This window comes from Gymnoscopelus braueri (assembly GCF_963280865.1).
Source record: "Gymnoscopelus braueri genome assembly, chromosome: 6".
Classification (NCBI taxonomy): domain Eukaryota; kingdom Metazoa; phylum Chordata; class Actinopteri; order Myctophiformes; family Myctophidae; genus Gymnoscopelus; species Gymnoscopelus braueri.
Genome location: NC_137607.1, coordinates 38938834 through 38961805, shown reverse-complemented (window position 1 = coordinate 38961805; position 22972 = coordinate 38938834). Strand labels below are relative to the sequence as shown.

General features: G+C 40.8%; 1 protein-coding gene across 1 annotated transcript in view; it reads right to left on the bottom strand.

Moving 5' to 3' along the window:
• The window catches only part of pex5la (peroxisomal biogenesis factor 5-like a), a gene marked incomplete at both ends in the record, with an annotated part of 131314 nt that overhangs the window by 30159 nt on the left and 78183 nt on the right, over positions 1-22972 (bottom strand). Inside the window, 5 exons of the mRNA XM_080430572.1 lie at positions 427-456; positions 1189-1282; positions 2899-3022; positions 5681-5887; positions 15144-15255. Coding sequence (XP_080286698.1) covers positions 427-456; positions 1189-1282; positions 2899-3022; positions 5681-5887; positions 15144-15255 — 567 coding nt within the window. The remainder of the gene's footprint in view (positions 1-426; positions 457-1188; positions 1283-2898; positions 3023-5680; positions 5888-15143; positions 15256-22972) is intronic.

The window sequence follows — 22972 nt, the reverse complement described above, 5'->3', positions numbered from 1 at the left end:
TTGGACAGCTATCTTTAATCCCGAATCTATTATTCAGAGGAACGCTGAAAAGGTGATGTATGGTTAGCTAGCTCAGTGAGATCCACACTAATGGTCCCAGAGTAAGGCCCACTGAATAATTAATAAGCGATTAATCTAATACTGGCGTCTGGGAACAGGACCTACACAGAGACCGTCAACGCTGGAGGAAAGCGCTTAACATTTGGACCTTGTAGCACCACAGAAGAACAATTTCAAAGCAGACATGTTGGCTCCGGATTTCCCCTAATAGGTGCGATAGGGGCATCCAGAAAAGGTGCCCCCTTTTTTCGAACAGTATCTTTGAAAATGTTTTAGATCAGATTTGATTATATGGTGATGCTATTTTCCCGGTGCAAATGCGTAGGTCTTTCGGTCGAACAGTAAAGGATGCATACGGAGGCTTACATGTCTTCCACTAATATACTGCCTGTTGAGCTGAAATGGAAGAACGTGACGTGTTAGAACAAAAATGACTGAGTTAAATAATCCCACAATGGAGTGACTATAGTATGAGCTTTAAAGGGTTAGTTCAGATTTTTTTAGTATTTTCTGTAGGAAATACTTACCATTAATGTAGTGGTTGCAAAGGTATTAATTGATTGCCCGAGTCCCGTGGTCAGAGTTATGGTCCGGTTCTGATAAATATGAAGTAGTTCCGGTAGATTTGGTGGGGGCCGCTCATTAAAAATAAATTAATTTAAAAAACTAGCGTCATTTGTATTGTTGACCTATTTCTACCATATAGAGCAGGTTTCGTTAAATTTCGACCCCTCTGTCACATGGTACTAATGTTTGTCTCCAGAATCACTGCGCCGCGGCAGCCTACTCGCGCACAAAATATATGACACAAAGACTCGGGCAATCAATTAATACCTTTGCAACCACTACATTAATGGTAAGTATTTCCCACAGAAAATACTCAAAAAATCTGAACTAACCCTTTAATATTATACTGGGAGGTTGGCATGCATCCACACATTTTTTTTTAATGTTTTGTGACCATGGCAGACATAACTAGAATTTGTTTTAATAAGAGCTTAAACACAAGTCAGAACAATCTGCTTTGGATCCTTCTAAAGTACTTCTGAGTGATTTTGATTTGACTACTTTAAATATTTACAGTAATGCTGATTGCTGAGTCCTGGTTTTAACAGACTGAATTCTTACTTGAGATAACAGGGCAGCCTCTCCCTCCGCTTTGGGATTGGTTTCCAAGGAGTTCTTGTTTGGTGTCCCTGATTGCGTTTTACAGTCTATGGACCTAATGGAAAGGAAAACACAGTAGAACAAAGGGTTCAGGGGTTTTATTGTTACATGCTTACAACACAGCTGTCACAACATTTAAGGCAGTGAAATGCTTGTGCTGTACTTTGGAGTTCCCTAAACATTGATACAATACATGTACTGTAGTTCATATGGCATTTTTTTGGTAAGAAATAGTCTCTTCCCCTAGTTTTGAAGGTGCCATGTGTTTCATCGTCTCTGCAACAAACAGTGGCATTTGTAGCATTTATGGTGCCCTCTATGGGTCCAAGTAAAATCAAGTGATTCACATTTGAGGTAGATTGGATGTAGCGTTCATGACTTTTAGCAAAATAGGCACTTCCTGCAAAACTGAATGGAATATGAAAAACTCAGATGGTACATGTTTAGCGATTTGTGTGCGTTTTGAGTAGTAACAAAAATCTAGTTTGTTGGAAATGTGCGTGGCCTACTGTATTTGGTGAGTTGCGTCATGACAGACAGTGGCAAAAACATAATCTCCATCCCCAGCCTTTGGCCTGCGGAGATAATAAAGTGAGCAGTGCAGTATAATACGGAATACTATGGTTACACATGGTGTGTCAGTCCTGTGTGATGATGTATGAGGATAAGGGAGTCACAGTCCATAGTGACTGTTTTGAGTTCAACAGCCCTTTTTTGCACGTCTTAAAGGGGAATACCACTCATTTTCAACATTGAACTATGCCTTTAATACACCTTAGAGCTGTTGTGTGGAAATAAGAAAAAAGTCCCCCCCCCCTTCTATGTTGCCTAGAACAGGATAATTGATTGAGGTCATGTGATCAGTGACATACGCAGGGTGTACTTTTGGCTGAGGGGGCGGAGCCAAAAGTACACCATGCGTTTGTCATAGTTCAATGTCGAAAATGAGTGGTATTCCCCTTTAAGTACCAGGTCTTATGACTTAACTTAAGACCTGGAGGTGTGGCCAAAGCTAGCCAATCAAAATAGCCAAACAGCATTGGCCACGCCTCCAGGTCTTAAGTTAAGTCATAAGACCTGGTACTAAAGACAGGCAAAATACTGTAGGGCCCCAAGAGTCTTATGGTTTGAGGAAACGGTCCCTGAGCCTGCTAGCTGAGGTTACTGTAGATCTCTGGCACAAATTGTCAGATGCTAGGTGGAGATGTTTAACAGCCACTGTAATAAGGTGATAGGAACGGAACTATCTATTTATTGTCTATTTCTTAATATAAGAAATGTAAAATTCCTACCTTAAAATGACTAGTCAAAATTATGTCATCTGTCTTAAATGCAGTGTTAAGTTAAAGCTGGTTAATACCATTCATATCCGCTAATGCCATCTGAACAAGTTCAGCAAAACAGTTGAAATGTGCAGAGGAATTGTTATTTTAGTGACCTTTTCAGCATTTAACAAAGAAACAAATGCAATAAATGTCTCATTGAGGAAACAAGCATTCTATTCTTCAACTTCAGAAGGCGAAGAAACATGTAAAAGGGTGTCTGCTTTACGATTGCTATATATATGCCTAAATATGGGCATATTGGTCAGATCGGTGGTTCTGGACAACCGTGGATCCAATTGACATCACACTGGGCACTGCACTCCCTCATGTCCTCAGCGATACCTACCATAGAAATTCATTAGAAGAATTTTTAGATGATGATTGCCGTTTCTCCAACTTCCATTTTCTGCTGCCACTTCTCTCACGGTGGGGGGTCAGCTCCTCCCATTTATCCAAAGATGCGATGTTGACTGGAGGCAATAGTAACCACTGGTCAAATTGATCAGATATCGGTTCTGGAGTAAAAATCAATACTCACAAAAGTATCAAAGGAAACATATTTGTTAATAACCACCATAAGCGTCATCCATAGGGGAGGTAAGACAGTTCAGAATCGGTTATCAGCTAGAATCAAATGATTGAGGGTGACAATCTATCAGGAAGTGATTGAGTTATAAGATTAAAGTAATTATTATATGTTGTCCCTTATTACAAAATGGTTAAAAAAAAAAGATGGGTTGAGACAGGATGCCAATAACATTATCACCCTCATGTCATTTGTGAGGGGGACCTCGGTTCAGGGTGACCTCTCAGTTCAGACATGAGTTGATAAGGAGCGGCCCCCTGATTGCTCAAGTCGTATGTGAACAGTGATGATGGGCTAAAGGGCTGATGACACCAACCATATAAAATGAAGCACGATGGAGAAAGCTGTGGTATAAATGGTCAATTATTGCAGACTCACTCCCCATCTTCCACCGCAGGCAATGAGTTGCCTATTTACTGAAGATTAACCTCGCGTCACCAGACTTACCACCTCGGAGGAAGGCCTGGTATTCGTTCTAAAACTAGCCGTGTGATCCGGTTTAGAAAAATAATAAAAAATAATCGCGGTTCCGGTGGTTGGTTCCGGTTGACGTTCCCCACATAATGTGAATCAATTAGTTTCGTTTCGCTAGTCGCGCCACTAGTTAGAATAGAAAATGGACATAACCAAACGATTGTTATACCAAAAGAAACGAAACAATAATACCAAACTAAACAAGTCGTTTGTTCCGGCCACCTGATGACGTAACGTTATAACCGAATCAGAAACCCGAAAATGGTATTGATCCCAGGCTACTGTAGATAGATAGTTGCTAGCTATGTTTTTCAGATGTATGTAGACACTTGCTCACATATGCTTTGCCCTTACTAAGATGTGTGCTGTTTGCTTGTCCAAAGATGCTAAGTTTATTTAACACTATTAGTGCCAAACACGAGAATTCTCGTGTTTACATATACTCGTCGAGTGCCATAAACGAAAATTCTCGTTATTATTATTATTTTTCCACACAGGGCGCTCTAACGCAACTTAGGAATGATCCACGGACCCTGTAAAATGGAATGGACGGATGTGAATCCTGTCCAAAAAACCTACCTCCCGTCCACTCGCATTATAGGATCTTGAGAAAAAGGTCCTTATCTCCATATCTTTTTACCATGGTGAAAACGAGCCATTTTCGATGGGCGATCACTGTGCAATGGCGGATCGCATTAGAAATATTGTTGTTCCAGTCGATAGTCGACTGGAACAACAATAATGGAACAATAATGGAACAATAATGTTCCACGACCATCGCGCACACACCCTTTGTTTACATCCGGGTCCTCGTCGAGGCGTCTACAGCTCTAAACATATCAGCGCAAACAGTAAGATCGGTGGCACTGGATGTACCCTGTTTAAAAAAAACTCTGGCACTTGTTGTGTTAAAATAGTATATTAAGTTGCTATGTTTGATGTATACCGGCTTTCTTTTTTAGCACTCTATATACTAAACCATTTACCCAATCGTTTGTTGACCAAGGTTCGTGCCACTTACTCTGATCTTTACTCCGAACTTGCACGCTTTAAGTTGCTCTGAATAAGAGCATCTGCTGAATGCCTAAATTGTACTGAGCGGTGCTGCAGGCCATTCATGTTGTATTATGCATACGGTTCTGATGCTCATTCTCAAACACATAGTCAGAGAGTAATTCTGACGCTGATGGAGTTATAAACATCATGTCCAGACAACTACTGTAGTCCTGGAGGCATCTAAACAACAATTACAGGACATGAACTTTGTGCTTGTAGATGATAAACCCACCAGGGCTGTAATTAATCTAACTGCCATGAATGAATCAGACCATGACTCAGTCTGCATGATTAAGGCTCATTTATAGACTTTAACCTTTTCAACTGGCAAATGGGAAACTAATCGGCCGTTTCCTCTTAATGCCTTTTTAAGATGATTGCTTCTGTTACAGGCAATTGCCGGATCATCCCTTGGTCTACCTTGAACATGCACAAGGTCAGCCCCACTGAGGATGATGAGGAAGGCTTTCATATGTGGGTGGGAAATTGATGGTATTTGTGCTCCATCCTGACTCAAGTGAAATGTTTTTCCGTTTCCACATGGCGGACTGACTTAATGAATGAACTTAACTGAATTGAATTGAATTTGGTAATTGATGGCCATTATGTTACATTATGTATGAGACTATTCAAAGAGACCATATTGTGGAGTATATCTTAGTTATTTGTTGTATCCAGTATAACTACAATGGTTTGGACAGTCTATACACTTCCCTTTACTCATAAATGTATGCTAAAACATCTAATTTTCAGTCATACAGAGTAGAGAGTATGACATTTACATTAGGATATCATGTCACAGTCTGCCATCTGCTCTGTCTGGCACAGGCCTTTTTGTCCTTGTACAAAGTGTTAGCATGTGTTGTAACTTGTTGAACTCTTTAAACTCGTCTGTTTTGTCTTTGTACCGATGTCATAGCTCAAACTCTTGCACATTCATTGCACTTGGGGCGTACAATGTTCCTGATTCCAGCTTTGACAGAAAGAAACAGATTATTTGGAAAGCTCCTACCTGAGTCTAGTGAAGCTCGTTCGGGAGTGTTTCTGATGCCTGTCTGCTCGATGTCCACTTGTATCAGCTCTGTATCGTCAATCTTCTTCCGGTGAGGGTTGCTCCTCTGGCCCTCCCCACGGGAAGACAGGGAAGTCCTGCTGTCCTTGCTGTTTCTCCTCTCACCAGGTTCACTGAGATCCAAAAGGTCCAAGGTTGAAGACAGAACTATAAAGGGGAGAAGGAGACATTTGAAAATGATGCCTAATATGTCACACCGATGCTGCTAAGTAATAAATCAGTACAGGTATATCCGCATCTCTACCAAGCATCACAGTTACAGTGCAGTATAAAGGTCTTTTCACATGGGGAGTGGCACTACACCTGTGTACTTCCTTGGATCAAAAACGTCAACACATTTCAACACTCCCCTAGTCGCCCGCACCTCCCTACCTGACCACTTCTCATTGGAAATTAATTACTAGGCGCATTAATTGCTCCCTGTGTGAAAATACCTTAGGTAAAGACACATGGTATTGCAATGAAACAAAAACTATATAAAAGAAAATCAAAATACCAGCCGCAATGGAAATGATTGCATATCGTCAAATATGTCCTTACTGTAGGTCTGGTGCACTTATTTTGTCTTTGATGTCTTTTTCTGTAAGATAATCTAATTTCTCCCTAGGGAGCAATAAAGTATCAAAAACTAAAACAACTATGAGCAGTTGTTCAAAGAGTAAAGATGGATCACTGGAAAGTTGTTTGAGGCAATAGAGAATTTGTTTTGCTTTATCGGTTCTGCCCTCCACAGTTTCACTTCAAATGGCTTTCATTGTTCGTTACGGGATGCATGATCAGATTTTAAGTCAGTTCCTAACGTTTGTGAAATGATTATATGAGACATTTCTCTTCCCAAAACGACATAGTGCAACTTTGGACGCTGCGGTTATGATGAGCACTTAGCAGCGGCAGACTGGCCATTTGGCATACCGGGCAAATGCCCGGTGGGCCGCTGGGCCAGTGGGCCGCTGGGCCTCAGTGCGGCTGCAGAGTTAATGAGCAGGGCTGGGCTGCTGAAACAGTGACCCCCCCCCCCCCCGTTGACAAAACGGCCCAGGGGGGTGGGTGGTGGTCCGGTCCGGACCAAAATGCCAGGGCTGAATTTTGGTCCCAGTCCGGCCCTGGCACTTAGGCTGTTTGGGTGGGTAGACCTCCAAAATTGATACAGATCCTCACAGAGGGATCTTATTCCATAGTGGCAATGGTCAATTATTAAGCAGTTTAATCCCAGGTAATCAGAACGAAAAAACAAGAGGATTCTTTCACAGGGCTAGACCTTTTAGTCTCAAAAGTATATCCCTGCTTAACTGCTTTTATCTACAGTACAGATCGTGTGAATGGAGGAGTTTTATGTTCTGTGATTAAGTTTTTATTAAAACTAATATGAGAATAGTGCCTCAGTATGGAATGTTGTAAGCCAATTATTGCTTCATTCAGATTAGAGAGTGTATTGAGAGACAAAGCTGAGGGGTAACGGCGTGCAATGCATAGGCTCTCTCTGGAATCAAACCGGAGACATTGCAACTATGGTTGGTGCAATACCCATACATACATACATACATGCATACATACATATACAGGTATATATACATACATCATTAGGTGATTCATAGAATTAAGGCATGTTAAGGATACACATGTGGCTGCACCTCCGGAGTCTGGGTGGGACCATCGCTGTTCGACGCTGTACCAGCCTGAGCCTAACCATTTGAGTGACCCCTTGATCTTTGCTCTCGTGCCACCCTCAGACCAAAATGTCAATTTTGCACACAATATATCTCATAATCTAATAGAGCACCGAAGTCTGACGTCACTGACACTAGAGGGCGCTGTTTCACGGGTTCGTGGCTTTATTTTTTGTGTTGAAATCCCCATTGGGGAATCTTAGATCACGTCATATAAGAACTGTGTTCCAAACATAAGCACACCACCCTGGCGTTTTTGTCAGGGGGGTGGCTCTGCATCGTTTATAATATTCATTCATATTTGATACAGCCTGTTTCTGGTGAAAATGGAATTAATTCTGCCTTAAAAGTCTTAAGAACTACTACTTCCGGGTCTGATATCACTGTCCCTACAGCAGCCGCGTTCATGGGAAATGTAGTCTTTGGGTTGTATGACTCGTTTCTAGTGTTTGCCAGACCCAAGGGGTCGGGCTTACATGAGGCTTTGTACCTGTTTCGTCCATACATGGGCAGGGGCCATTTGTCCTCCGGCCCCAGCCAAAAAAAAGTTTGTGACGTCCCCTTTCGTCACGAACTATTCATGACATCATGAACTTCAGTTATAAAGTGGTTTGTAGGTGTGTTACATACTAGGACTTCATTTTGGGTCTGGCAGAACCAGCTCTCCTGGTCTTGTTATATTGTGTTACTCTTTGGGTAAATGTGTACATTTACACCTTCAGTCGATGCTTCATATCCTATCCATATGAGTAACATCGCCAGGGTGGTGTGTTTATTTTTGGAACACAGTTCTTATATGAAGCGATCTAAGATTCCCCAATGAGGATATCAACACAAAAAATAAAGCCACGAACCTGCGAAAAGCGCCCTCTACTGGCAGTGACGTCAGGACTTCGGTGCTCTATAGGCAGAATGCTGAATAAGCCCTACTGATTTTGGTGATCCCATGACCTTTCCTTTAGTGCCATCCTCAGATCAAAATGTCCACTTTGAACACAATATATTTCATAATCTAATAACCATATTGTCAGATGAGCCCTACTGATTTTGGTGACTCCATGGACTTTAAAGTTTATGCTGTTTTTTAATATAAATTTGAAATGAACAGGGTACTATAAGTAGAGAAGCTGTTGAATAATCCCTTAAACTGATCAGTGATGCTAATAATATTAATAAAAGCATAGTGCAGTTTGCATTTTTCTAACTGCTAAGCTAAGCTAAAAATAACATGTTCATCTTTTAAGACGATTATTCAACTAGCCTACATACAAAAGGAAATCACTCTAATTTGCCAGATTGCAATACAACTATTAATATTCTAAATTGACTGATGTCATTCCTTTTTGCTTTGTTTTTCCTCAAATACAATTTTACTATTAATGATGAAGTACAGTGGTCTGGAAGAATATTAGACCTACTCTTAATTATACAATTCCAACGGAATTTGGGAAACATTCAGCTGGTACACTATCATTTTCCTGTGATAAGGGATTTTAAAGGTGCGGCACCGAAGGGGTCAGTCATCTTTAACAGTGTTTGTCTGTCCCCTGTACTGTATGTATGTCCCCAAATGTACCCAGATGGCTCCAGACTGGCCTCCAAGTAGCCTACCCTGGAAATATTAGGCTCCATATCCCAGACACACAAACACATGTCATTCACAAACTGCACCCCTAGTCATTTTTTTTGTGTGTGTGTGTGTGTGTGTGTGTGTGTGTGTGTGTGTGTGTGTGTGTGTGTGTGTGTGTGTGTGTGTGTGTGTGTGTGTGTGTGTGTGTGTGTGTGTGTGTGTGTGTGTGTGTGTGCGTGCGCAAAGTGGCTCTCAGCCTGATGACCTAAAAAGGCTAATATCTCCCCTGGTCAATAGTAGGCCGTGGGCCGAGTGCCTCTATCTCCTTTAGTTTTTGAGTTGGTTGATCCCCATCAAGAGCCTGGCTAATTTTTTAGTATTGTGTAGATTAGTTGTTTATTAACACATTATCAAATGTTTCCATCCTGAAAAGTTGCGCCAGAAAAATAAAACTTAGATATAACATCACTAAGTAATGTTACTTATTTTCAAGAAAATGGCAGCCCACTGCGAAATATAAACCAATCAAAGCTCGCCTACTGTATCGTGCAATTCAGTTGGCCAATGACGTTCTTCGTACCACTTGCAAGAGCAGAACCCGGAAATACAGCTCAGACGGACTATTGTAAACAAGAAAACAACAGATATCTTATAGAAAGATTAAGAGGTAATATTTGTTTTGTGATGATCGTCGTTGTCTTATTCTTATGAAAATGTATACAATGGATGCAGACAATAGAATGAGCCGTGTTGATGACGGCACATTATGATATTAAGCATCAATATCATTATAACGTTAGGGTTGCCTACAGGCAACAGGATGGTTTGCAGATGCAAATTTAGCGTTTTAACAACAGCTGAAGATACTATTAAGCAGTGACCAATCAATATGTACCCCTTTATAAATGTCTCGCTATCATTAGTTGGCTCTGCTACACGTTGCCTCGTTATTTTATTGATTCCATCTCATCTTTTCTGTTCAGATCTCCAGTCACTGTGCATCCGTTGCCAAAGTTGGTGTTTAGGGTTACGGTTGGTGATTTGTTATTTCTCTCTTGACAAGTTCTAAGCTAAAGTTACCAGTTGTTAATGTAGATATAGTTAAGCGAGTTGGGTTAAATTACGTTTGTCTGTCAAGTAAGTGTGTGTGCACTAGCAGGCTGCATTCATTATTTTGTACAACTGTTCAGAGCCCGTTTATATCTTTTGGTTAAATGCACAGTGTTAAAATACTAATTTGTAAGGTTTTTGTATGGCTTAAATGGTGTTTGTTATCTCTATCTTATGTTTGATTGTGTGCAATAACCACAAAAAGAAGCAAATCCTGCTTCATACATGTCCTAACTAGACATTACCATGTACCTGACTAGACCTTCAAAAATATACATAATCAGATCCTATTTAATGAATCCTCACCAGACAAAATCACTTGAATAATATGAATCAGTGTTGTGAAGCTACATTTAGGCAGAGTTATGCTCGTCACAGAATCTGACTGGTCCTTCTAAACATGTTAATAGGACACAATGTTGATACAATACAGATTTTAATCTAGATAACACAGTTTTGACTTAAAATAATCTACAGAGCCCAAGTGTTTGTACAGAACACCTGAAATTCTATAAATCTAATTAGATTAGATGTGGTGATGTAATGTTTCCTCTTTAGAGACCTTTGATGTTTGTGTGTTGCAGGCTGTATGGAGTGGCTCAATTGCAGAGGTGCAGGAGGTGACAAACAACTGGATCTGGAAAATGATTGTTTGTGACATGTTTGAAGAAGAGTGGATTGTGTGTCACGTAATGCAGTCTATGAGAGATGGGTCGACATGATTATGAAGATCTATGTTTTAATGCTTGTGCTCTTTTGTAAATGATTGGTTCAGGAAACTAAAGATATAGTGTGCACATCGAAAAACAAGAGATCAGAAAGCATGTGATGTCTGATAGAAACTGCTCTCATCGACTTCAATGCATTACAGTTAACTTCAGGTGCCAGTTTTCTTCGCAGTGCGTCTATGACACATGCAATGTTATAGAACAGCTGTCCTAGTGGTTATAGGGGAAGTTCAAGGCTGATCTGATATCCACTCAAATGCAGAAAATGTACGTATATGAAGTAATGTAGCTGGGCCACAGACAAGGACCTCATGGCATGTCATCCATCAATGGAACAGTTTGCTGCTGCAATGTGATACTATGTGATATCTTAACTTTGAATAAATCACTCTAAAAAAGTAACCTTTTGTACTACTTCTACTGGTTACCATACCCTACTGAATCTAGGCTTTTTGATGCAGTTCAAGTGCCACGTTTTAGTACAAATGTTGAGATACAAAGAGTTACCGGTAGTGAGTAGGTTTATTTAACAAACCATTTATTTGGCTACCTTTTCTAGTCTTACATGCTCTTGAAATGTGCTCTTTATTGGTCAAGAGAATGTAACTGTAATTGTCAATCTAAAATATTCCCATTGGTTAGCACATCTTGGTCTCTTAGTTTAATTTATTAAATGCAACTGAACCTGATCCATTGTGTGGACACTGTCTGGACAGATGACAGGAAGAAGCTGAGAGGTCAGTTACCACCATTGAAAAAGATGCAACAAAGAAACAAAATAGTATATTAGGTTTTGGGGTTATTTCATTTAATGATGTACATGTCACCTATAGTATGTTGTGTAAAATAACTAAGTACATTTACTCAAGTACTGTACTTAAGTACATACAGTTGAGGTATTTTTTACTTTACTGGAGTATTTCAAAGTTTTAGTTATTTTACTTCTACTCCACTATATCTCAGAGACAAATATTGTACTTTTACTCCACTACAATTATATGAAAACTTTAGTTACTTTGTAGATTTGAATTATTATTACAAAACATACATTAACCTCTAAGTCTTAGTCTTCAGCCCTATTTAAACTTTGGCTATTTGAAAATTGTCAATCTACAAGCTCACATCGGCTATTTTCAAAAGATTTTACATTTGATACATATTACCTTGTGAAACGGGACATTTAATTCAGCATAAGAGTACTTTTACTTACGGTACTTTAAGTACATTTTGATACCAATACTTATGTTCTTTTACTCAAGTGAATTTTGAATTCCGGACTTTCACTTGTAACAGAGTATTTCTACATTGCCTTTCCTTAAAAAACATGTGAGTACTTTTTCCACCACTGACTATAAATGGCTCACAGTTTAACAGGTAATAATGTACGATTTATTTGAAAAATTATCTGTAACTGTAACAGATTAAGTATACTTAAATATGATACAATTTTAGATTAGAAAGACAAGAATTAACGTAACCACTTCATTTATGTTAATGATCAAATCACCGTAGTGGCAGTGAACGACAGGCAAGGCAATAGGCCTATAGCGAAAATAATCGGATATACAAAAGCAGTCCAATACGGTTATGAATGAACTATTAGTAGCCTATGGTATAGCTGCTGCAAGTTCGTTAGGAAAATATATATTTTACACTCATTTTAGTCTTTTTTGGACCAGAAGTTTCGGTTTTACGGAATGTTTTCTTCCTGGTTGCCATGGAGATTCTGAGTAGCCCTGCATATTTGCCTGTTTAAAATTGCATTTGTTAAAATCGGTCTTTTTCATTCTGGCGCACGAATCGGAGATGGAAACATTTGTTACAGTACTTGTAAGAATTTTATATATCTAACCTGAAAAAATAATGCACACTCTGAGTGGGGATCAATGAAAGTCAGAATTAGAGCACTCGGCCCACGGCCTATAGGGAATTGCCTTTAGTCTGAGATGTTGGCTTTCCACGTGGGAGACCCGGGTTTGAATTCCGGGCATTATATATACTAGACCATACCCGTCGGGGGATATGAGCACCCAAAGTGCGTCATGGTCCGCTTGTTTCACGGATGTGGCAACACCGGCGCTTGTTTCACGTACATGATTACACATGGTAATGGTCAATGGCTGTGTGCAAATGCAGATGAAATGCTCCAGCCACTGAGGAGAACCGGGCAGAAGAAATTTTGGGCACACCGCACAAAGCTTTGTAGAATTATAGGATACTAGACCATATCCATGGGGGGGGGGGGGGGGGGGATCTCCTACTGTAAATACCTAGAGTTTTTCAAGGTAGGATGATGTCTGATGGATTGAATCCAAGCAGATTTTCTCATACCAGGGCCCATATTTTATTTTCTTTATTCTCTGTCTATGACCAATAGCTGTTAGTGATTGCAAGTTCTCTTGCACCAGAAAAAAACTATTTCTGTTTCTGTGTTGAGATTTAAAAGATGGCTACTTGATTTCCTCACTCACAGAGCACAACATTTGGACTTACAGTATCATACATTACCCACGTACATATCTATACGACCCAAAGTTCAAGAACACTTTAAAATAACCTTATAGTTATTATAGTAATTTAAAAGTGAATTCAATTATTTTCCAGTCAAGTGAAAGGCATTTTTCATTATTTATCACATTCTGGACTATTTTGGAATTCAGTACCAAAACGGAACAATTCAACAAGCTAGATCAGACTACTCCAAAGGTTACTGCATAGTTGCATAGTTGCATAGTTTTCATAAGCCTGTTCAGTATTTTTGCACTGTGTGCGCAATACACTTCACTGCATAATTACATGTAGCACTCTGTTGTTTATGACAAACAACTTGGAGGATCTATTGAATGTAATCTCCAGGTAATTAAAGTGTGCAGTGGTATTCGACATCTGCACCCTTCAGACGCTAACTGTAATTAGAACTCAAAGGAGACACACTTAAAGAGAACAGGGAGACTTATGTCTTGTAGCAGCGTACGGAATGAATGACATGCTCTTCAAGAAAAGACGATGATGGTTAGAAAGAGGTTTTGATGCACTTGACTGCGCTTGAAATGATGAGCCTGTGAACACAACTTTCTCCATCTTCCTTTGTCAACTGCTTTCTCTCTCATAGTTATGACTGAAGATTGCACAGGAGCCATATACTACCCAGTACTCAATACATAGAATATTTTCAATGACTCAACGTGTCGCCATTATTTAGTTATTACTCATCAATCCAATAGAGTCCATGATCAAGGGGAGCATAATGGGTGAAAAGTGGGTGAAAGAAAGGTGATGTCTAGAAAGGATTCAGGAGATTGCAGGAGGCTTCATATCACTGCCCGTACATTTCTAATATTACACTTATGCTGCAATGTCACTGGAATGGAATTAACATGAGACGAAATAGATGATGTTGCATTTGCCTTAAAATTGCATCCATTGCAATGTGACTATTTCGCATGCGTACATCGCAATGTCGATGCTGAATCTATTGGGCTATGTTCAGCACTATATTTTAATGTATGTATGCGTGTATTCTTATATTCTATTGTCTTTAAAATGGGTATTCAGTGGGCTTGCTGTGGTCCGAGTATTAATAGTAATGAAATGAAAGTGTCTGTGGTGCTTTGAAGTATAAGTCTTTTTTTTTTTTACTGTTGTTTGAAGCAAACCTTGTGTCTTATGTCTTATTTTTCCTTACTTGAATTCAAGGTTTCCTTCATCTCAGCATGCTCCTGAAACCCATCTAAAAAAAGGGACTGGTTGTGAAGCTGAAAGAAAGGCTGTTATTCTCATATTCTGAATAGCTGACTTTTAGAAACACTAGCTTCTTCCCCCTGACAGCAGTGATTTGAACATGAAGTTGAAGGAACATGTTGGTCTCAGTGGGACTGGGAGACGATGCAGTTGCAGTTCTGCATTTCAACACTCATCATCACGGCAGGCAGTTTTTCTTTTTTAAATGTCAGACATTTTGAATAACGGCTATCGGCTACGATGTATTATTGTGTTATAGAACAGCAGGACCGTAACAACTAATACGTCTGACTTCAGCAAAAAAAATAACAACACTCGTTACTTTCAATTAAGGTCTTCATGGCACCAACAATGTCCCGGGGTATCCCCATAGGATACCCCATAGGTCTTTTATGAAGAAATCGTAAGGTAACAAATCAACAATAGATAAAACATCCCTACCTGCGATAAAAATTAATGACCAAAAGGAGAGATATCAAAAGCAGAGGCAATTACATCCCCCCCCATCCCCCCAGGCAAATCAACCTGTTTATGGATAATAAAAAAAACAGGAACAAGTATCATGTAGGAAATGCGTTGTACTCTACCAGCTGTGTTCGAAGTCACAGGGCGGGAGACCCCATCACACTTGGTCTCACAGAGAAAATCATCGATGGAGGGACTCAGTAGCGGGCGGCTTTCTTGTTGTTCACTCACCAGCTGTAACCAGACAAACAGACAGGACAGCTCAGACTAGGGCTGAGCAATATATCAATATTATATCAATATCGTGATATGAGACACGATATTGTCTGGGATTTTGGATATCGTGATACTATGATACCTGGTTTTAATCATTTATTCTAATTCTAATTCAGAAATTATCAAAAATATAAAAGAACATTTATATTATCATCACAACGCGATATTATTGTCACAACATCAATATTGAGGTAAAAGCTAAGGCATTTTCTGATATTTGATTTTGTCCATATGGCCCAGACTGGGCTCAGACTGAGACGTGCCATGCCCCGTTGACCTTTTCATGTGAATGTCAACGAGAGCCGAAGTGATGTTTAGTCTTCTGACCCCTTGAGTCAGTGTTTGATCACAACTCACCAGACTGACAAATCCCCCATAGGATTCTTATAGGCTAATTGTGTGTGTCACTGTCACATTTCCAGGACTACTGTACTGTGTGTAATTCAGGTTGACACTCATTACCCATGTTACTGTAATAATATACATTGAAGGAATACAAGAACGCTCGCCCCAGTTTTGGATCATGCCCCTCCTGGAGTCGAATCGGGTGACCTCAGAACAGTCGCCACCAGGTATTTCTCAACGTCGTACAGTAACCTCAGTAAAACTATGCCTAAACCTAACTTTTTTTCTAAACGTAACCTCAGTAAAACTATGCCTAACCCTAAACTTATTCCTAACCTTAACCTCAATAAAACAAATGCAAGAACCGCTGGGGGCGAGCGGTCCACGAAAGAAAACGCGGCGAGTGTGTTTTGGGGCGAGCGTTCCGATTACCCATTGAAGAGCATCTCAAATGTTATTGACATAGTATGTTATTAGTATATAGAAATGTGTAAAATGGAAATCTTTGCAGTTTGAATTAAAAGTGTGTTCACTATGTATAGTGCTTCCCATTAAGAGTGTGCCCCGGTTTGCTTAAAATTTTAAATAAAAAAATGACCTGATTTGAGCTGCCGAAGCATAGTCCCTTAGCTCTCTTGGCCAGAAGAAGAGTTAATTAAGTTTGAAGGTGTGTACTTGAGTACTAGCATAGTGTTTATTTAAGTCCGTTTTTCTAACATATTACTGTATTTATTATGCACCTCATTATGCAAGCATCATTTTAACATCGTAAAATTGGCCTACAATACTGATGTTTTCCTGCTTGTAGAGAACGAATGGATTTCCAGGCATTTGTTTCTAAATGCTAGCAGTAGCAGTACGTATGCATATGAAAACAGTCAGATAAACTCTCTGTTCCTTATTGGGGAAAGAGAGGGATCCATCAGTGTCTGCTACTGCAGATTGACTGGGCTGCATGAGGGGCTCCAATAGAGTGTCTCAACGTGTAATTGTGAAGCTATTAGCCTCTGTTTATCTCACTCTCAAACCCAGGCAAAAAGTGAATCTCCTTGCTAAAGAGGTGTCCTGGACCGTACAGTAAAATCCTCAGTATTCATTTAACTCTTGACAGTGTACACATGTTGGTTACATTTGTACACTCTGAGTTTGATGAATGGATAAACTACATAATACTGAGGATTTTACGGTGTATCTACAAGCTTGCCAGCATGACTGCACCACAGATTACTTTCAGTCCATTATCATTACCCTGAAACCGCTGCCCAGGTTCAGCTGGCAACCTGCGCTTCATGTTTTGGGCTGAAAATGAGGGTTTTGTTCCATTAAAAAAAAACGAGGAAAGACAAGAAAAGGACAAACTACCATTGTTGTCAGTTTGTTTGGCGTGTACATAAAGCCTGTAGAGGGGAAACATGACATTTGCCATTGCTACTCTCCAGGGCAGCGCTCACATGCAGAATCTTAATGAAGGTGCTAAAAAATTAATTACCAACCACGGAATGAGGCAGCACACAAGACAATGAATGGTTCTCCTGAAAGGGGTTTTACATACAGTAGCATGTCTCTATGTGCCTCGGCTAGGTTCTAACAATGGCAGATGTTGCTGCTGTACGTTTCCAGAATTAATAATGTGGACATTTATTAGCTGTTGAAGCAAAATTAAAAACAGAACATTTGACCCCATCATATATTACACAAATGTGAACTCTGCCTCAGTGTATTTAAAATGACGGGGAAAAAAGAAAAGAAAAAAAACCTTCACATGTCGTTTTTAATGATGCTGAACATTGAGCTGATTAAAGTGAGGAGGTGTGAAGCCTCTGAGAAGATGATGAAAAAGGTTGAAATGTGTTTTTGTGCTTTTGCCTATTCTGTCTGATAATGACAATTAGTTGCCACAGATAATCAACAAAGTCTAGCTGAGACCCCCCGACCTACAGTAAATATACAAGGAGTATACACAAGGAATTATTCCAAAAATATTCTTTTGAGTGTGTTTTATCTACAGTAAGTGAGTCAGGGAGTATAGCTTCCTATTTTTTCTTCTGCTAAGCGTTGTCTTGCTGTAGCCGGCATCTCTCAAGTAATGGAAGCACCACTGTGCACAAGCTTTTGTCACTCTTTTAGAATTCTTCATTACTTTGTCAACTATGATATCTTGCTATATGCCCCAAAAATACTGACCTAGCACAAGTAATGGGGGTCGGGGGCAGGTTGGGCTGTTCTGGTGTCAGAATGATGATTCATGGCAGGTCTTGCAGTGTGAAGTAACCATTATTCCACCTGCTGTTGCTTCTATAATTTCATCTTCGGTGCATGGTCCTAACGTCTCTTTTTCAGTTTTCATGCATCTACAGTACATTTGTACTGAATCCACTGAATCGGTCACTAAAAGGTTATAGATAATGAGTGCCTCACAGCTCATGTTTGCTTGAAGAAAACTCCTTCAGTGCAGCTGAGCTTTGGGCCACCTCTGTCTAACACACGCTCGATGGCGTTATGAAAGAACTAGATGCCTCACTTCACCTCAGCCTGCAAAGCCAATAACTCTACTCCTACTCAGTAATTAGCAGCTAAAGATTGGCCTTTAATGAAAGAAATACAAAGGGCCTTTTAAAGCCTTGTCTTTATCTATCTATACATCCATGGATTCTCTATAGGTCAACTCGGGCGCCGTTCGACTGAAGGACTTCAAACTTGGCGTGTCTCAAATGACACGGGCGTGTGCAGTGCCGATTGGAAATGCAGTAGGACCAACGGTTTCCGAGAACCAAATAACTACAAATATCTGTATCAAATAACTGTCTGTTGTCTGTGGAAGAATCACCGAATCCTTGTGTGTGTGTGTGTGTGTGTGTGTGTGTGTGTGTGTGGGGGGGGGGGGGGGGGGAACCTGACCCACCGGCTTCACAGATAGGCCAAACTTTGCGTCACATTTGTCCAACATACTGTAAGTGGTGGTGTGTACAATGGAACTGCATTCGTGTATGCTCATGTACATCACCAACAGGACGTCAGCAGTTTCTGACCACATCAGGGACCCCCGAATTTCAATCCATTTAGTCCATCAGTTGTATGGTAGTGGGCAATGGGTAGTCTGACAACAGTTTTTAAAAAAGTATCTAAAAGTAATCAATCATGGTGGGCACTGAAACTAAACTAATCCTATTTTAATCATTGTTTAAACTGGTTTAAGAAAACCAGAATTAATTTAATTCATGTTGGTGCAACCCAGCCTGGTTAAGGGTCTTATATTGATGCAGGGGCATTGGCATGAGGCTCTCAGTGGAGGCACAAATTGACAATTCTGAGGCGCGTGTTTCACTCTACTCTTTGACTTTACGTGTTTGGTTTGGGGAGTTGCTGTGTGCTAATGTGGGAGGAAAGGCACAATAGGGGTAGTGTTGTTTGCAAATCAGCTGCCCACTGCAATTACGGTGTCAACAAGGAGCGCGGTCTGTCGCCTACTTGTTTGGATCAGGTCTACTGGCATTAAATGAGATGCACTTGCACAGCCATTGCTATATGCACCCAGATGGACGTTTCCAAGATTATGCAAACCCACTTTATGTTATGCATTTATAGTGCGCACACACACGCACGCACGCACACACACACACACACACACACACACACACACACACACACACACACACACACACACACACACACACACACACACACACACACACACACACACACACACACACACACACACACACACACAACACACACCGATAGCGGAGGCAGGCAACCATGCAAGGCACCAATGCTCATCGGGAGCAGTTAGGGGTGTCTTGCTCAAGGACACTTTGACACAAATCCAGGAGGAGCCAGGGAACCTTGCATCTCCCACACAGCCACTCTATCTCCTGAGTCCCTAGAGGTTGTGTTGACTCTAACACCCTGGGTAGTAATAGACAAGTACAATACCCAAATATTGGAATGTGGAAATGTTGGCTTATGGGTGGTGCTAGAGGAAAGGTCATGGGGTCACCAAAATCAGTAGTTCCTGCAATCTGCTTATTAGACAATGAGAGAGCATGTGTTCAATGTTGATATTTTGTCATAAAGGTGGCGCTAGAATATATAGAAGACCATCCTCTTACTTGGACTCCGAGCACAGTGCAACCTAAAAACAAGTGCAATCTGAGGTCAACAGTCCTATCTGTTGATATGAAATTGTCATTTTAGAGAATATTTCAAGATTATGGTGCAGCATACAGTTGCTAGGCACGTTTACCAGACACTGTCGGTGATTCCCAACCTGTGGGCTGGGGTCCACTGGTGGGCCGTGAGGGTATTGCCATTGGGCCCCCAAATAAGTGGCAAAACAATTAGATTTTTGTAACATAACATTTATATAAACAAATAATGTAAAAAGAAATGTCATGGTGTTTTTATATAAAAGTTCTTATATGACGCAATCTAAGATTTCCCTATGGGATTTCCAATAGAAAAAATAACTCATGGGACAGCGGCCTCTAGTGGCAGTGATGTTGACTTGCTCTATAGCTAACATTGTTATAGTTAAAAAGTTGTGGCAAAGTGCTTTTTGGATGGACTTAAATGTCAACTAGTATGCGATTAATCAGATGACTTTATTAAAGACAAAGCTATCCCTTACAATATAGGCAGTGGCTGAGAGGTTACTATAACTGGGGGGGGCACCATGCCCTTGTTTATAAATGGATTGTGTCTATACCTTCGACTAATAGTTATTTTCTTTTAGTTTTATTGTCCCATCACAGGTTTAGAGGTGTGAATCAGTGGGTGAAATACATTTTCGTGCACGGTGGCGCAGTCGGTAGCGCTGTCGCCTCACAGCTAGAAGGTCCTGGGTTCGATTCCCGCCGGGGACGCTGTGGGCGCTGGGGGCGTGTCTTCTCCTCCGCGTCATCAGCGCCCATACCCTAGGTGGGGTTGGTGAAAGGGCCTACTCTGTGTGGAGTTTGCATGTTCTCCCCGTGTCTCCTAGGGTAGTTAATACCCTCACAAAAACATGTAGTAATCCTGGTCGCTATACCGCCTCCCCCATGACAGCCGGGGCGCAAGATGGAGGGGAAGGGAACTGGTTGGAATAACGTGTTCCTTCCACACGCTACGTCCTACCAGGGAAACTCCCCCCTGTCAGGTGACAAGAAGGTCAGTTGGCTCTCATGCATTGAAGGAAGCATGAGCTCGGCCCTGGCCTCCTAGGCTGTGGGGGACTGGTGTAGCGCTGGTGTAGGGCTGGTGTAGCGCCCAGGATCACTTAGGAAATTGGCACCGGGTGAAAAAAAATGGGTTACAAAAATCGCGGGATAAAAAAAATTAATTAAAAAAAAGAAACACATTTTCGTGCAAGCTCCATAATTTTGTTGTTTTCAGGAAAGAAAGACAGGGGGGGGATTATGGGGGGGGGGGCAGAGAGAGGGAGCCCAAGGAGTCTTAAATCCATTAATGCCATGCATCATGTGCACATAAAACAGCAGCATACCTGGCATGGAGATTAGTAAAGCATCTGTCAGTGAAAGGGATTTCTGTCACATAAAAACGTCTGCCGAGGACATCTGTGAGTAGTTACTGTGTGACTTAAAGTGAGATGCGTGGCGAAATCACTTAGTAGTCTGTGTGAAAATTACCCTACGACAAAAGGTGTCCTTGAATGCCTCCAACTTTTTTTCCCCTGTCATTGATTGATACAAGACACCTAAGCGTAGCCTATAAGCGGAAACCGTACCTGAAGAGAATAATGTTTCTTGATGCAGCGACTGTATGGCATGACTTACTGTAAGGACAGTATACGCTGGCAGCATAGCTACAATCAAATGCACTGACAGTCAAAGTGGAAGTTGGCAGTGTCCTGAGAAAACATTGAGACAGGAAGACAGAATTATAGCCAAGAGCCCAGCTGAGTGTCACTGAGGGGAAAGCATGGCAGCAAAGGTGGTCAAAGGAGTAAACCAGAGAACCAGATTTATGGGCAGAGTTTCCTCTTTTGTCAACCCTCAGGCCCTCAGGACCCTCTCAGGGGCCCTGATTCAGCCTCTTTTTGACTATGCTAGCTCCTCTTGGTACTCCTACACCTCAGTGTCACTGAAGACTAAGCTTCAAACCTCCCAAAACAAACTGATCCGACTACTTCTCGGACTGGGGCCCATGACCCACCTCTCTCCCACTCACTTTGCCAGCCTAGGCTGGCTCAGGGTGGAAGACAGGATTAAACAACTAAAAATGGGTCTGGTCTTCAAAATTGTAAATGCAGATTTGCCCGATATGCCCCTATACCCGCATATCTGTATAAATACCTCGAAAAAGTTAGTGACACCCACGGCCACGAAACTAGAGGGAGCGTAAACAACAATCTGGTACCACCCACCCATAAAACAAACATGGGCAAATTCTCCTTCTATAGCACAGCCACCAAGGAATGGAATAGTCTAACCCCATCCCTCAAAAAATGCAGTTCGCTGGGCTCATTCAAAACAGGAGGCCGAAAGAGGAGCTAGTACCAGTTTCCCTGTAGACAGACGACCCCCCCCTCCTCTTTTTGGGCGGTGAAACCGCCCCTATAAGTGAGATTTGGAAAAATGTACATTTTCCTGCGCTGTGATCTGGGCCCAGGAAATTTGTACAATTATCCTGCGCTGTGATTGGCCAATCACAGTCTATTCAGGACTGTGATTGGCCAGTGTCACATGACACATGTGCATAGCCCTATATAATAAACCATAACTTGAAAAAAAAACAAAAATTTGTTTTTTTCAAGTTATGGTTTCGTCCATCATAAAGAGTGTTTCAATAAATGTATTTATCTTTTGTACATGATTGGTTGACTCCATTCAGTATTGTGAATAGCTAGCAAGACACCGCCCACTTCACACAGGGTGTGATTTTTTGTACATATTTTGTATTTCCTCATGCTTTTTTTTGTATATAATTTTTATTTTTCCATGCGCCCCCCCCCCCCCCTTTTTTGTACATATATTTTTTAAATGCTTTTTTTGTACATAGTGGTATTTTTTCTGTATTATCTGTATTTTCATGTTGATTTTTGAACTGTTTGGTTGCTACTATATATGTCTATGAAATTAACTCAAGGACCTCAACGGAAACAAGTCCGCAAGGACTTTTTTGGCCGGACCTTTTAGACAAAAGCATTATTAATGTAACTGTGTTGTTTTACATTCTTTTGCCTAATAAAAATTTCAATCAATCAATCAATCAAAAAGATATTGCCACCGGCACATTTGTGCAAAACAAAAGTAAAAGTTAGCTTAACTTTGAAACAAAAACATATGCTGTCGGTCAAGCTAGTTTAAAAACACTGTTTTGAATTCAGATTGCT